The sequence below is a fragment of the Rhagoletis zephyria genome, unplaced genomic scaffold (genome assembly GCF_001687245.7).
Source record: "Rhagoletis zephyria isolate East Lansing unplaced genomic scaffold, Rhagoletis_zephyria_1.1 Rzeph_scaffold_06484, whole genome shotgun sequence".
Taxonomy (NCBI): Eukaryota; Metazoa; Arthropoda; class Insecta; order Diptera; family Tephritidae; genus Rhagoletis; species Rhagoletis zephyria.
The window spans coordinates 7514-24057 of NW_016163567.1; the positions used below are offsets into that span (position 1 = coordinate 7514).

A 16544-nucleotide genomic window follows, 5' to 3' on the forward strand; every position below is an offset into this window, starting at 1 on the left:
GTGTAATGCATTTAAATAGTCAGAAGGTAGATACATAGATGAGTCATTTTATTTAAAGAAGGCATGGCGGTACCTAACTCGAACAAGTACCTACTTAAATAAATAAGTATGAAAGATATATACAGACATTAATATATACGTATGTACTCGTAAATACATTTCTTCCCTGCAAACCATGCTGTCAAAGTAATCTTGAAGTATTCTTAACGAATTCACTATTTCACTTTCCGATTTTTTGGCGAATTTTCTAAGATGAAATTTGCTGTGCACACTTCAATTCTTTTACGAAATTTCGTAATACAGTCGGTAAAGCAATGCAAATAATGCTTTGACGTGAGAATTCCTTCAGAATTCATACAAAAATTTCTTTATGGTTTCGTATCAACCACTTTATAAAATTTTCTTTGAAGATTCGTTAGGAAAGTGTTACAGAATTCGGAGAACACTTTCTATACTCTTAAAGATTTTGAAACTCTGGTTTGCAGGGTTTATTTAATTATGTACATGTGTATGTATGTATGTATGGCTTTGAATATATATATAGGTATAGGGCTGCCAATTATTCTTAGCTATGAAGTGCGATATTGGGGATAAAAAAGTGCCAAAAATGGGGCCATTCTTCCCATTTAGCATTAAAATTAGAACCAATTCCTAAAACAAAAGTCCAATGACAAAATAAGATAAACAAGTACAAGCAAAGGATTTCACAAAAATGTCTTGAACTATTACTATTTTTCAAAAGTGCCATTTTGGTATTTTGTGTCAAATTTAAAAAATTAAGTGCCAATGGAAGTAAAATATTGCCAAAAATGGCCTGGTTTGAGCCAAGTTGGCGGCCCTTTATAGGTACATATGCACATTTGTGTAAGAGTAAAAAGTAAGATATCCAGCGTTTGAGTATACAGAGAACAAGCGTATGCAGATAAGTATGTAAGTATGTTGAACTTCTTTTAGCCATACATACATACATATAGATGGGGCTATTCACGTCAAATGTTCCAGGCGCGCTGGGCGATGCAAAACGAGCTTTTTTTCGAATAGCTGGAAAGCAGACGGAAAATAGGAAAAATAATTATATTATATAATTATTTTGTACAGGCTATCCGATGGTTAAGCGTTTCCACAAATTTTCCCATTTTCGCGGTGAAAAATTTCAAAGAAAATTCATTTGTAATTTTTCTTAATTATGGTAATTTTTAATATCGTTTTAAGTCATCTCAATCGAAAAATCAGGTCTTTTTGCATAAAAATCATTAATAAAAAGGGAATTTTTTGATTTTCCCTGTGATAGAAATTTTTTACAAAATTGTAATTTAAACTAGCTATACCACAGACGTTTGTGCATCGATCAATGCGAAATTTTCACACAATAAACTACAAGCTATTCTTAAGAATCTGAGTTTAACAACACTTCTTAATATTGTGTGCGGACAAAACTATACGTTTTTAAACTTTTTATGAGAATTGAAAGTGTGTTTTTTTTTTAATTCCAAAGTTGTGTTACAGAGTTTGAAAAGCTTTGTTTGTTTTAATACTGTATTGTAGAGGAATATCTTAGGAAGTTTTTGCGAATGTTTCAGATCTAAATGTCGAGTAGTTCCAAAGTTATAAAAATATTATTATGTCGCGCACGGTTAGCGGTTTATCGCGATCTAAAACGCTTAATAAAAGCATAAACAGACGGCAGCGTTGATCCAGATCAACTCGGGAACTAACTGCAGTTGATCCGGATTAATTCGGAGTTAATCCGGATTAACGTTGCCGTCTGTTTAAGCTTTAACTTGGAAATATAAGAAAAATCCCATTTTAGTCAGTGACTTATAAGTAAAAATACCTGGTCTTTTGATTGAGATAACTAAAAACAATATTAAAAATGACCATAATTGAGAAAAATTACATATACATTTTTGTTTAGAATTTTCACCACGAAAATCGGAAAAATCTATAGAAGTCATGGTTTTCGAATTATTTTCCCCATTTTCTGTCTGCTTCCCAGCAATTCGAAAGCGCCGCCCAGCGCGCTTGGGACATTTGACGTGAATTACCGCATATATGTATGTATGTACTTGCACTGTAAGTACGTACGATTATCGTTGTCGATAGGTCTTTTGTTAAATTCATGCGTTGAAAGTTGGGTTACAGGTGCTCTCGTTTCTGCTAGCCCAACGGCAATTTGGCGCTTTTGTTTGCAAAATGGTATATACAGTGACTCAAATAAATGACCACGTGTTGATTTTCTTCCAAAATTCGTTATGTTTTCGAGCCAAATTTTTTTTTGTTATTTTTATATAAAAATATCGTCTAAGCTTTAACCGAAACCGTATAAATACAAAATTTAGGATAATTCAACAAATTCGCATCAAAATTTCAACTTTTTATTCTAAATTTTTAGAAAATTTTTTGGTACACAGTTTTATAGCTCATACAATTTTAGTCTAATGAAGTGCTAATTTCAAACGGCTAAAAAATCGCGTTGATTTTTGAGATTTTTTTTGTGACGGATTTTTGCATTTGTTTTTCATATAAGTACGAATTCCTTATGAAATAAAACGCAAGAGACCGTCAGCAACAAAATTTCAAAATATAAATAAATTTTGTAAAATATTTGAATATTTAAATGAATATTTTGGTTAAAACTTAGACGATATTTTTATATAAAAATACCAAAAAAAAAATTTAGCTGGAAAAAATATTACGAATATTAAAAAAAAACAATACGTGGTCATTTGTTTGAATCACTGTACATACATACATAAGTACCATAGGCTTTTAGCAAAATGACAGAACGATTTTATGCTTTTTCTGTCAATAGTTTATGTTTATGTCAAAGTGTATACCGTTGAACAAAGCTTGATGATCCAATGGAGAATATGCATTGCGTCCATTACATTTATTATTTTTGGGTAAACTTTTGAAAAAAAATTGTCTCTTGTAAAAATCAAATTCAATCAAATAAATATATACATACATATTTATGTACATATGTGCAGTGGATGGAATTAATACCTTCTCATTTCTTTCGCGGCCTAATTTAACTTTTGATCGCAGCCTTATTCTAACTTTTCTAAATAAATTATGCCTGCGCAACTATTATGTGGATTGCGTAGCACGAGTTGGACTGATGAGGGTTATTTTTTCTTAGCACGACAAAAGGCCGCCAACGCGTACTGAGGATGGCGTAACCCGAGTTTACATTTTTCTGTCCAAATGCTAATTTTACTCAAATTTGAAATAGGTCACCAGGGGTCTTTAGAGGAACCAGAGAAGGGCAATTTTTCTGATAGTTTAGACTGTGCTCTTTCTAGTGAGAGCGGAAGTTTTTTGCAGATTGCATTGACATATTGTCAAACTGTTTCATTAATAGGGTTGCCACTACTTTCGAAAATTAAAATTGATCATATATGTGATTTAAGCAAACTATTACTGCGGGGTATCAAAAAGGGAGTATGTAAAATATTTTAAAATAAAAATTTTTTTAAACTGGGTTGTCATATTTCTGTATATGTATTGTAAAAGAATTATACATACATATGTACATTAGGGAGGTCCAAAGAAGTAAAGTCGGAATTCCAATGCTCTCACCCCCTGGGATTATTTTCTACGGAAAAAATATGCCCCTATTTTTTATAAAAAATATTTAAAGGTCGCTCAGAGCGCTCAAAGTTTTCCGTGTAATTTATATGGAAAAGCAACGGTATATAATTGTTGAAAAAACTCTGGTTCTCTTCACCATGACATGGGGCCCTTTTTATAATTATCCCAATAATAATACCCAATTGTTTATTTAATCATTTTGTAACACTAGAAATTTTTTTTATGGGTCCCCCCATTGCCCTTTCTGAGGTTGTTTGGGGTCATATAAAATATTGTTACTATGAAAAAGTGGCTAAATAAACAATTGGGTATTTCTATTGGGAATCTCCTGAAGAGAAACAGAGTATTGATTTTCAAGAAATCAAGAAAAAATGTTTTTATCCCATATAAAATACATGGAAAACTAAACTAACTAACTAAATTGAGAGTATCATAATTCAAATACCAGATAAAAATAAAAATTTATATCTGTGGTTTGTGAGGTTAATGCGTTTGTTTGAGGTTGTGAAATCAACACATTAATTTTAGTTATTAAACTAACTGTGAAAAATAAAAACCAATTCCAATGAATGGCTCTTTGTGTATTTAATGCGATAACACCTGCTTGCATATTAAGTGAAATTCCGAAAACTACGAGTATTTTAATTGATTTTATTAAGTGCAAGTTTTGGTGAGTGAAGTATATATTTAAATTAATTTCAAGGGTACTAAAAAAATTTGAAGTTAATTTTATAGTAAAAATTTTGCTATAATCTTGCTATCGTTTATAATTTAAAGTTATCTTATACACCAAACTTATGATTTGAAAGAAATACGTTCCACAAAAAAGTTAAATATAAACGTATGTATGTATTGATTCATACACTTATAAACTTCAATGTAAACTCAGCTTTTAGTACTCTGTAATTTAGTCTGTAAGTTTATTCAAACGCAAAAAAGTACAGCATAAAAGCTTTTAATTACTTTTTNTAGGCAGAGCTTTGTTTATTAAAACTTATTTGCACACTCTAATATATGTACATACACACCCCAATATATATACATATATTCATATTGTATTTACAATACAGTGAGTGGAAGATCAACCTATCCCGGCAGCCAGTTGGAAAATGCCCTAACTCAGAAAACTTTTTAAAAACGCCCTGTTTCAGAAATTTATTAAAAATCGCCCCATCTCAGAAGACTTTTCTTGAACACCCTATTTCAGAATTTGGTTCAAAAACGCCTTATCTTACCTGCCGATTCAAAAACGCCTTATCTCAACATATTTTCAATATATTTTCAGTTGAGATAGGACATTTTTAAACAAAATTCTGAAGTAGGGCGTCCTTGAAAAGTGTTCTGGGATAAGACGTTTTCGAACTGGCTGGCGAGACAGGTCGATCTTCCACTTAGGTGTCGATATGTATATGCATTCATTAGTAACGTTAGAGGTAATACAATTACTTAGATACAAAATTCAACCTTTGAAGGTTCCCACAAAACTTCACGGCTTTAAAGCATTGCTTTGCACTTTGCTGTGGTATCACTTACTTTGTAAAAATATATCCCTACTTTAGACTTTGGCGTTGTGATTGCTTAAGGGGCATTCCAAAGTGACGGGTGGAACATTTTAACTCGTTTTGGCTCAAACTTTTAGTAAAGTCTTTTTAGCCATTGGTTTGACAAGTGTCAAACTGTTAACACTTGAAGTCAGATATCAGTTTAATACGAAACTGATAAAGTATAAAATTTAATTATATAATTTTCACAGAAATTTAACATTTTCCAAGCGTTACGGGTGAGACAACNCTCGTTTTGGCTCAAACTTTTAGTAAAGTCTTTTTAGCCATTGGTTTGACAAGTGTCAAACTGTTAACACTTGAAGTCAGATATCAGTTTAATACGAAACTGATAAAGTATAAAATTTAATTATATAATTTTCACAGAAATTTAACATTTTCCAAGCGTTACGGGTGAGACAACGATGACACCTGCTTCTCTGAGTTGTTGGATTCGTTTCCCAATTTTAGACAAACTATAAATATTTCGTTTAAAGCGGCTTTCTCGAATGTAGTTAGTAGAATGTTAAGTACCATTTAATGCTTTAATGGCATTATTATATTTTAAAACTAAAAAAAAAAACCTTATATTTGCTTGTGACGGGTGGGACAAAATTTTGTGACGGGTGGGACGAGTCACCTTTGAGGACACATAGTTCGTGAATAAAATGAACACTGCTGATTTGATGTGAATATTTATTATATTTTTAATAGGGGGACCTCATTTTTTGAACGCTTATAACTTCTCACCATAAATTCTAACAACTTACTATCATATCAAAGTTCATGAATGGTTCTTTCGTTTTGGATAATTATTTTTTGGAATGCCTTGAAAACTTGATGCAAACATATGGCAGTATATTANTTTATTATATTTTTAATAGGGGGACCTCATTTTTTGAACGCTTATAACTTCTCACCATAAATTCTAACAACTTACCACCATTCTAAAGCTCATGAATTGTGCTTTCTTTTTGGATAATTATTTTTTGCATAGCCACCTTTAAAAGATGAGGAAAGCCTTGAAAACTTGATGCAAACATATGACAGTATATTATATATGCATTTGTAACAATAAAATAGAGAAAATAGTGAAAAATAAATGGATACAAATCTATTTCTAAAGATTTATTCTACCTGCTTTACTGTCTTTACAAATTTAAACACAATTTATGTAATTAATTTTTTTCATCAGAGGTGTCGTCTTCGCTGGAATGGCCCTTAAAGCAATTATTTTTCATAAAAACGACGCTGTGGAAAATTTCTTCCATGGAAAAAATATGACCGACAAGATATGGCACTTGCTCAAATTGATTCGATCGAAACAACGTTTCGAGTAGAAAAAGTAGTTGGTATCGGAACAAAAGTATCGAGTACATACTCGCATTTACTTGTATCGGAACATCCTTAAATCTAACTCAAAAACTACTTTGCTCGATGTGTTCACATGTGACTCATTGAACGTGGCGAAGAAACTGTATGAGTCGTAAATCAAAAAATAACAAAAACAAGTTAAAGCAATATATAACAATTTGAACAAGTAAGAAAGTCTAAGTTCGGGCGGAGCCGAACATTAAATACCCGGCGCAAGTATTAAATATATGTTTTTTCACCCTTCCGAAACCTTCCGTTTATTATTTTTCCATAAAAGCCTAGCTCATTATATAACAAACAAAATATAAATTCACATTTCAAACTTTGTACAAAAATTATAACAAATCTGTAAAATTTCAGCTAGACTTTCAACTTTTTATTCAGATTTTTTAGAATTTTTTTGAGCATGCAGGTTGGTAGCCCATTAAATTCCAGGGCAATAATGTGCAAGTTTTAAAGGTGCTAAAGAATTGCGTTGATTTCTAATATTTTTTTTTTCTTGTAGACATTTGTTTAGGTGGTCGGTTGTCGAGAATGCTAAATTATGTTCTGCCAAGAAGGAGCATACCAATATTTCACCCTTTTCATGTTCATTGTATTTGCAATAAAGGGCCCCATGCTACTAACTGTGTCATTTTCTTTATGCGCTTAAATTAGGGTTAAGTCATCTGTGTCCAAAGAATAAATAATTTTTGAAGCAGCTGCTGCAAAAAACAAAGCTTGTTAGGATTTATTAAGAAAATAATTTAGAAAGGGTTAAAATTTTTATCAAAAAATCTGGGAAAGCATATGCCCCTCAATCAAAAGGTCATATTTGGTTTAAGATAACTTGTNGGGAAAGCATATGCCCCTCAATCAAAAGGTCATATTTGGTTTAAGATAACGCGTATATTTACTACTATAAACCATATATGATTTCCCATATTTTGAAAAAATTTTTATATTCTGTGGTGTCTAAAGAAGGGCATTTTTCAATTGTAGTTTTATTAAAGAAGTTTGAAAACTGTTTTTTCCTAATGCTCGGTCCAATTTCCCTCCATGTAATGTGATGAGGTGAAGCAAACTCGTTTTGGAAAGTGACTGCTCCGCTTGGGTATAAACTCCAAATTCTTCCATAATCTAATTCCTTTCTTCCGAAAAAATAAGCTATTCTTATTATTTTTTAATTTCTATCATTCTTCCAAATTAATGAATAATTGACATAAACACTTGTACTGATAGCCACAGATGTGCAAACAACTACACATTTTGATTGTTTTGCTTCTGTTCGCTTTATTTACATATGTACTTAAATATGTACTATGTACCTTCTTTGTTCACTACCCATAGATAAACGTACGAACTCCATGTTCCATAATTGTGTTTACCTACATGACATACATACATACATACATTCATTGCTACTTATCAGCAAGTAAGTACTCATCAGCAGCTGTGTGAGGTATAAAGAGCGTGTTTTGTATGCTCGATATAATTCATGTTACAAATATTTGTTTATTATAAACTTATTAACAGCAGGCATTAAAATTCAAAGCAGTTGGCGGGAAACGCCTTAAGCGGCGTGCGCAGTGACGCATGCAATCGCCGGCTGTTCATTTGATATTCACTCCAATACTTAATACATAGCACAGTCGGAAGATTTAGTTGTTGTAGATTGTAATTCTGTGTTAATTTATTTTGATTTGTTGATTGTGAATGCTAATGTTGCTGTAGTGAGAATTTGTTTGTCATTCGTTTTATAACTGTTTCCATGAGTGGCTAAAATAATGCAGCGAGATTATTTTCTCATCCTAGATTTCGTTCACCTACATATGGGGGGCCTTGTTGGCCAGAGTAGCCTAACTGACATTTGAAAAAAAAAGTTGAGGGGCACCTTAAAATGCATTACTAGAATCGAAACGGTAATAGCCCGATAGAGTATTTTTTCATCTTCAGTGTACCCTAGTAAAATTTCCTGCTTTAAAGTTCTGTGGAACATTTTAACCACTTAGCGGTTCTCCCTCCAAATAAGTGCCGAAAAGGCCCATTATGGTAGGAGTTGAGAGGTTAAAATATCCTATAAAAAAAATTTTCGGTAAATTTTACTATAACTCTTTGAAGACAAAAATTATGATTAAAGTTAGCTTATACATTAAATTACATGCATTTAGGGCTGGGAACTTCATCCGGATTTTTCAACTATCCGGATAAACCGAATATTCGAATATCCGGATACCTAAATGAAAACTCCGGTTACTCTGGAAACTGAGATAATATTCGGCTATCCGAATATCCAGATTTTTCGTTATCAAAACGATATTTTCATTTCCCAATACCTGGCGCTCATAAATGTGTAGTAACAAGTTTTCTGTTTCTACGCACAAAATTGTTTGTATAAATTTTTAAATTTCCAAAATTCTACTTTTGAGTTTCAAAGGCTTCTACAAACGAATTAAAAAGTTATAGAAAACTTGCTACTTCATATGCATGAGCGCCTGGTATTGGGAAATTAAAGTATCGCTTCGTAAAAATAAAAAAAAATATAAAATTTACCGCGAGAATTTTTTCATGGCTTTAAAATATCATCCGCCGACCAACCTAACCTAACCTAAAATATCATCAAAATATCATATTTCAGTCCGCAACTAAAATTTTGCCACTTTAATGCGCCACTGTTGTCAACAAAATTTCGACGAAATAAAACGAGATTGGTTTTTCCTGGAGCACTTGTTTTTCGGCTCGAAGCAATTTTTTGGCCGACTTATAAGCTATTTTGTTTTTAAGATAAAAATCGATATCTAGGAATTTTTTTTCAAACGCCCATAACTTTACATGAAAAATAATAAATTTCAAACTCTTTTTCGCACAAATGTTAGTAATTGGTGCCACTTCAAGATATAATGATAAAATTATCGATTTTTATTTTTATAAATTTTTTATTTATTTTCATAAAAAATTTTCGAAAATCTAATTTTGCAAAACTATATTTTTTTCTTTCATATTTTTCCACAAGAAACTAGGTACTTTGAACTACAACCCACCTGAATCCCTAGAAGCTATTTTTTCGAGATATGATCTTTTTTTAGTTAAAACACATTTTTGAGATACATATTACAATGCAGGTGCACCAATTTACCTATCTCCCTAACAAATGCAGTACCCATTCTAAAAGTAATAACAATAAATAATAGACTTCGTGTGCAAATTATTGACTACATTGCAGTATGTAGTATTTCAAAAATGTGTTTTTACTAAAAAAATCATATATCCGGAAAAAATTGTTAGCTACTAAGGATTCCGCTCGATTGTAGTTCTAAGTGCCTCTTTTCTGGTGAAAATGATGAAAATAGTATAGTTTTTGCAAAATTTAATTTCGAAAAAAATGGTTGAAATCAATTATTTTTTGAGAAAGTTATGGGCATGTGAAAAAATCCCCAGATATCGATTTTTATCTAACAAACAAAATATCTTATAAGTCGGTTAAAAAATATTTTCGAGCCAAAAAAAAAGAACCTGACCGTTTGTCTTGAAATAGAAAGCATCACATATGTATACCTAATATATGTATGGCCGGAAATATTTGATATGTTTCAAAGCTATTCCTTTTTACTTCATGAGTCCAAATATCGTGGAATTCAGGAAGCAATTTAAAGTTGAAAAGTAATCAACATTTCACACTATTGGCGCAAAACTAGTTATTGCTTTATATGTACATACTAGGGCGGGTCTATTTGCATAGGAGATTTTTTCGACTATGCAAGTACAGCATAGAAATATTTTACGTGTAATTATAAGAAAATTTGCGTGTAAACTCAATTTGGAGTTTGCCAATCGCGAAAAAAGCTCTTTTTAGCATTCTGCTGTAATATCGTAGAGAAGTGCTTAAATTTTGTATGAAAACATGCTATAAGGGATTTTTTGATATGAGTAGTAATTCATTTCTGCACTTAACTTTTTTTTTTTAAATTTCCACCAGAGGGCGCAACAGTGAAAATTTTCACATTTTCTTTTAACCCTATTTTCTCAATTTATCAAACTCTAAAGTGATTTTACACACATGGGTTCTGAAAATTTCTGAATCCTCCTATGCTATACGCGCATAGTAAAAGAAAAAAATGACCCGCCCTTTACATATTACATATGGATATCTTAGAATTAGGCGATATGAACACACTTTACATAGCATACAGGTTCACATGCTTGCTTAAAAATACTTGCATTTACTTACATAGTTTACATATCCATATAAATTGAAATTCCCGCATTATCATCTATTTTAATACAATAAATTTAAATCTCTTTTTATTAATTGTAGATGCCAATTCACGAATTTCGCTTTTATTCTTCTTCCTCATCCCCTTCCCTCAATCTGGTAAAAATAAGTAGCAGAAACTGTCACAAACGTGAAACGCTTCGCCCATTAGGTAATGCAATTGCAGCAGTTAATCAAATTTACATTAAAAATTCGAAAAGTGTTTTACCTACCTTATTTGGGATTCCATTTGTGCTATGACAACAAAAAAGGAAAACCAGTGGCGAAAATTCTGAGAGCAGGTACGTATGTATACGTATGTATGCATGCACAGAGAGCATACAGTTGCGCTTAAAATAGTGAAAATGTAATTTCGGGAATTGCTAGTCGAAAAAATTAACCACGAAATTTTCGACATATAGCGGGCTTGACAATAATGTGAGAGTTGTTATGAACATCACATAGTTTTTAATGAGCCTCTGCTGCATTTTATCTCTTTTTTGGAACTAAAAGAGCAAAGTAGGACCCATAATAAAGATCAATACATTTTGTCAAGGTCAAACAATTTGAGATCTGTCAAGTGTATTTTTACAATGCAGCCGAAACTTATTTAAAAAATTTCTGAAAAGTCATGAAACATGTCATACATTTGAATTGTCTCAAAAAGAAACTGCAAGAAAAACACCAAATAATTGAAAAAAAAGAGTTGCGAAAAAATTTTAAAATATTTCTGAAAAATCATGAAACGTTTCCAAAATTTTAATCATAATGGAAAAAATGATCCTTAACATAAAATCATTATAAAAAATCACCTGAAAATCTGGTAAAAAATTTCCACATTAAATAAAAAACCCTCAAAACGTTTTGAAAAATCTGAAAAAAAAATCCGAATTTTCCATAATTATCACCGACAAGGTCAGTAACAATGTAATAGGAAAACAAAAACTTTAAATACCCCACAAACCCTGATAAAATGCAGATGATTGCTGGAAAAAAACCCAACATGTCAAAGACTTTTTAAAAAAGATCTTCGAAAATCATAGAAATCTTCGAAAAGTATGCCGATAAATCCTAAAAAATCAAAAATTGTCAGTGCCACAAGTTCGAAAAAGATGCTGTAAATTCAGAAAAAAAAAATAAAAAATAGAAAAATTAAAAAAATGGAAAAAAATTTGAAGCAATTTCAGAAAAAAATCTCAAAAAAGGATGCTCACAAATTTCATCAAAAACTAAGAATTACTCCGAAGAAAAACGAGGTTTCTCAGTATTCCCAAAATACAGCGAACAAACTGTTAAAAAGTTTCCACTATTTTCGAAATTCCCGAAAATCTATTGAACAAGAACCTTTCCAATTAATTATGAATAAATTACACCGAAAGATTCTGAAATTTATTAAAAGCTTCACTTCTTCGAACCAAACCGTCGCGGAAACAGACAAAAAGATATGAACATTCTATATTTAAAACTCTTTAAAAATTTGGTAAAATCCTTACAAAGTATGGAAAACTTTCGAAAATTTTGTAAAATGTTCAGCAAAATTAAAAAAAGAGCGCAGAAAATATTAAAAACGCTCGAGAAATTTGTAAAGGCGAATTTAATTTTCTTTTTTTTTTTATGTCCCGTATGTTTCAAAATTTGAAATGAAATTATGGCTTATTTTCTGTTTAAAAAAATACCAGAAATGGTTGTCATCAATAGCTACAATTTAGCCGTTTCTCTTTCGTATAACAGCTAGACGACTATCACTATGCTATTATTTGTATTCACGACTGTCGATTATCTACCCGTACAACGGCACTGTAAGCTTGAGCGGGAGCCAATCACTAATGAGAAGATTTTCGATTTGTTTATTTATGTGAGTTTGCATTGTTGGTGCTTCTTTACAAAACATGATGCTCGACATTTGTATAAATAAGAGCTGTTCATGGCACACGCGAATAGTTTTACACAAAACAAAGCAGCATTGTGTGCAGTGATTGTGTGAAAATGACTATGTGAAAATAGTTATTTGGAAAAAAATAAAATAAAAATAAAAATTCGAAAGAATGTCGCGCTTCAACACGCTGGGCTTAGCATTTATATTGCTAGCTGTAAGCACCAATGGACTGTACGCCTTTGGTATAAAGGAAGTTGGAAGCAGTTTAAAAAGCGCCGCCTCCAATCTGACCACAGGCGCTAGTAGTATTTTTTCAATACCAGAAGGTGTAAAAGATGTGGGCAGAGGCATTGGGAACGTCGCTGAGGGAGTAGCTAAGCAGGTGCCGAATTTAATACCAACACCCGATGGCATTTTTGAGGCGAGCAAAAATGTATTGGGTGGTTATCCTTTCGAACTGGTATCCTCGGCCATAAATACGATTTGTAAGTCTTCACGTTAAGTGGTCTTGAATCGGGAATTAACTCCGCTGCTGGCTTTTTACACCGCTTTTTTTGCTTTATTTTTGAATCGCTTGCTTTCTAGGCTCCAAGGTAGTCGCAGCTGAAACGATAACACCGCGAGTGACGCCAGATTTGACGAAAATGAATTTTCAATTACGCACCGCCTGCAAAAACTACAGTTATCCATTACTAAAAGCTAATGAAATTTGGCATAGTCCACATTTTGATCCGAAAAAAAAAGTTGTCATACTGGCTACCGGCTGGACGACAACAATCGAAAATAATAGTGCAATCGATACGATTGGCAACGCTTACAATTGCCGTGGTGATGTGAATTTTGTGGTGAGTAAGTAAAAATGTGAACACATAGAAAAACGCATTAAAACGTAAGAATTACTAAAATGTCTGAATTTTGTGGAATAAAGGGCGTTTGAATCTAAATTTTGCTAGATATTGAAATTTAAGTAGTCGAATCTCTTTAATAAGTAGCTTCAGGTGTGATGATTGAAATTACAATCTGGTACGTGCAAAAGAGCCATAATATAAATGATACCAAAAATTAGGCATCTAAAATATTTGTATACATATATGTGTGTACATAAATTGACTCTATTTATTTGGTGCTTGCACATGGATTTGGAGGGCTTAGATTCACTAGTCACCACTATCAAGAACAATCTTTTGAAGTAAACTTCTATTTGGTTACAGGCCTTTCTGGCTTCTTGTATCATCAGGAAATATCGCTTAGTCGTTTGGATAAGTGCTATTTAAATGGTGATCCTACAAAGCGAAGTCTGGGCCGAGTAAGGACTTCACAGTGGCACATATCTAATGTGCTTCGAAGTTGCACTGCTCTGAGTAGACACTTTTCGACTGGGCTTGAGTACTTACTGTGCTTATTGAGTTTCCTTTTTATCAAGATATGTATGACAACAGACGCATGCAATGTCCTGAACCTACCAATCCCTGTGCTGTCCTTCTCCTAGCGACAATGTCTGTGCCTTGGGAACCAAACAGGGTAAGCTCATTTTGTCCCCTGTGCTTTATGTGCGAGCTGCATTACCCTGCTGTCAAAGTGTTTTTTTTTTGTAGGAGAAAGCATCGAAATCCTTAACAGAAGTGCGTCATTGTATGACTTTAACGCCTTTCGTAGAAGCCAGAAGCTATAGATAGATACTTTTGAGGTACGCGCTACGACCAGGAGACGAATTGAGTCCTCTTCTGCCCTACATCACGTCGCTTAGCCCTTATTCCTTATTTTAACACCTTTTGTTAGAAACTCAGATTTTACTCAACCGCATGTAGCATGGTTTATACAAATTTTTATTATAGATAAATGGCAACCCCATCCAAAAATATATGTGAATTAAAGTGTGTAATTTCAAAGGCCTTTGCTAGGCTAGTGCATAAACCTTGCACTTGATAACCATATTATGGTATTAAGTTAGCTTAAATTTGTTGTATCTTTCAGAAACGTGGCAACCCCGAACAAAGATGTTTTTAAATCTTTTCAAACGCTTCTAGTTTTGATGAAGAAACTTAATTTTTGTTTTTGAGCCTTTAAACAATTTTAATTTTCAAATATCTGGCAACCATATTTTTCAAAATTTTTTACCACATACCCGCAGAAAAAATCGAGTAGAATACACAAAAAAAAAATTAACACATGCACTGAGCTGCTGGTGCGTGATGTGGTTATGAAAACATAAAATAACTATTTTTTGTTTATAACAGACAGGATTATCGGCTATTAAAACACACATAGTAAATATTGTAAGTTAAATAAGCATCAGAGTACTATTTTTTGAAGACTTCTGATGGGAAATAGTCTTGTTTGATCAAAAAATATTTATTTTTAACGATTTTATAGCAGGAAAAATCAAAAAAGTTGAAGTTGGAAAATAGCATCCACTTAAAAATTATAGCTTTTATGATATAAAAACTAATGCGGTGAGTGAACCAGTGAGTTAGTGAGGAAAGGGGTGAGAGCAACGTGAGAGAATGAAAAAGTTATGTGGCCAGTGAGGTGAGTAAATAAGGTAATGAGTGAGTGAGCGAGAACGAAAATGTTTTAATGTCTATTCGAAAATTCTAATCAAGAGCAAAATGCATAATGCTAAAAACTATTTTATCTTTCTCTATCTCTCTGTCATATACAATGTATAGGCCGTCGATGCGGCGAATTTTGTCGATACTCTTTATATCTGGTCTGCATTCAACACCGATGAAATTGGCGAACATCTTGCTGAAGGCCTAGTGCTGTTAACTGACGTTGTACCGGTTGAAAATATTCATCTCATTGGCCATAGTCTGGGGTCACACATTGTCGGCGCTGCCGGTCGCTACTTCAGCTACAAGACCGGTAAAATTCTACCACGTATTACTGGCTTAGATCCAGCGAAACCCTGTTTCAACGAAGGTCAGATGCTGACTGGATTAATGCGCGGAGATGCCGAATTCGTCGATGTAATACACTCAAATTCGGGTGTTTTGGGGAAGCGTGATCCGCTCGGCGATGCAGACTTCTATCCAGGTGGACTTGATCCGCTGCCACCCGGTTGTTTTGATGTTAGTTGTGCACACCATCGCGCTGTGCGATATTATGCGGAGTCGGTTTGTCCAGGAAATGAGCGAAATTTTATGGCTAAGCGTTGCTATTCACTGACTGGATTGCGTGAAGAAAAATGCCCGGGCGCAGAGTATCCCATGGGCATTGATGTACCGCACAGTTTGAATGGTAACTATTTTTTGGAAGTGAATGGGGACTCGCCCTATGGTAAAAATGGAAAAGCCAGCACGCAGTGTGAAAAATGTTGTAAAAGTGGATAAGATAACATGGTAACGTACATATGTATTTACATTTTTCTGTGCTTACTTTTTTGGAATAAATTTGACAAACAAAAACTGTGTTTATTCTGTGTTTGCTTTTTTTTTACATAAAAACCCTGCAAACCAAAGTTACCGAAATCTTAATGAAATCTTTAGGTGTATCTCTACGATTTTTTTACGAATCTTCAAAGAAAATTATATGAAGGGGTTGACACGAACTCGTAAAGAAATTTCTGTACGAAAAACAAAGAAAATTCTGAAAAAATTCTGTAAGAAATTCTTCACATAGCAGCATTATTTTCATTGCTTTACCGATTTTCTTCCGAAATTTCGTAAAAGCATCGAAATGTGCATAGTTTGTTTCATTTTAGAAAATTCGGCAAAAAGTCCGATGAGATCTCTACGAATTCTTTAAAACTTCTCTACAATTCATGGTTTTTTATTTTTATTTTTTATTTTTTGAATTCAAAATAAACAAGTAAGAGCAGCGCTGTCTTCGGCTATGCCGAAGGCTTCATACCTTTCATGAACATCTGCAAATTTTACTTTGACAGATTACTGCTTTTGAATACATCTGCATACATCGATAGAGGAGT

At 32.8% G+C, this 16544-nt stretch overlaps 1 protein-coding gene across 1 annotated transcript; it reads left to right on the plus strand.

Moving 5' to 3' along the window:
- Positions 1-12678: 12678 nt before the first annotated feature.
- LOC108373232 (vitellogenin-1-like) lies at positions 12679-16023 on the plus strand. Its single transcript, XM_017629096.1, has 3 exons — positions 12679-13101; positions 13202-13461; positions 15286-16023. Exons 1-3 carry the CDS (start codon positions 12786-12788, stop codon positions 15946-15948), a joined length of 1239 nt encoding a protein of 412 aa, XP_017484585.1. The 5' UTR covers positions 12679-12785; the 3' UTR covers positions 15949-16023.
- Positions 16024-16544: the final 521 nt, after the last annotated feature.

What these genes read in the sequence shown, in the direction of transcription:
- LOC108373232 (XM_017629096.1), top strand. Translation starts at nt 12,786, where the DNA reads ATGTCGCGCTTCAACACGCTGGGCTTAGCATTTATATTGCTAGCTGTA. An exon ending in CTCGGCCATAAATACGATTT is followed by an intron (nt 13,102 to 13,201) that starts GTAAGTCTTCAC and finishes CTTGCTTTCTAG; the next exon opens with GCTCCAAGGTAGTCGCAGCT. An exon ending in GTGGTGATGTGAATTTTGTG is followed by an intron (nt 13,462 to 15,285) that starts GTGAGTAAGTAA and finishes TACAATGTATAG; the next exon opens with GCCGTCGATGCGGCGAATTT.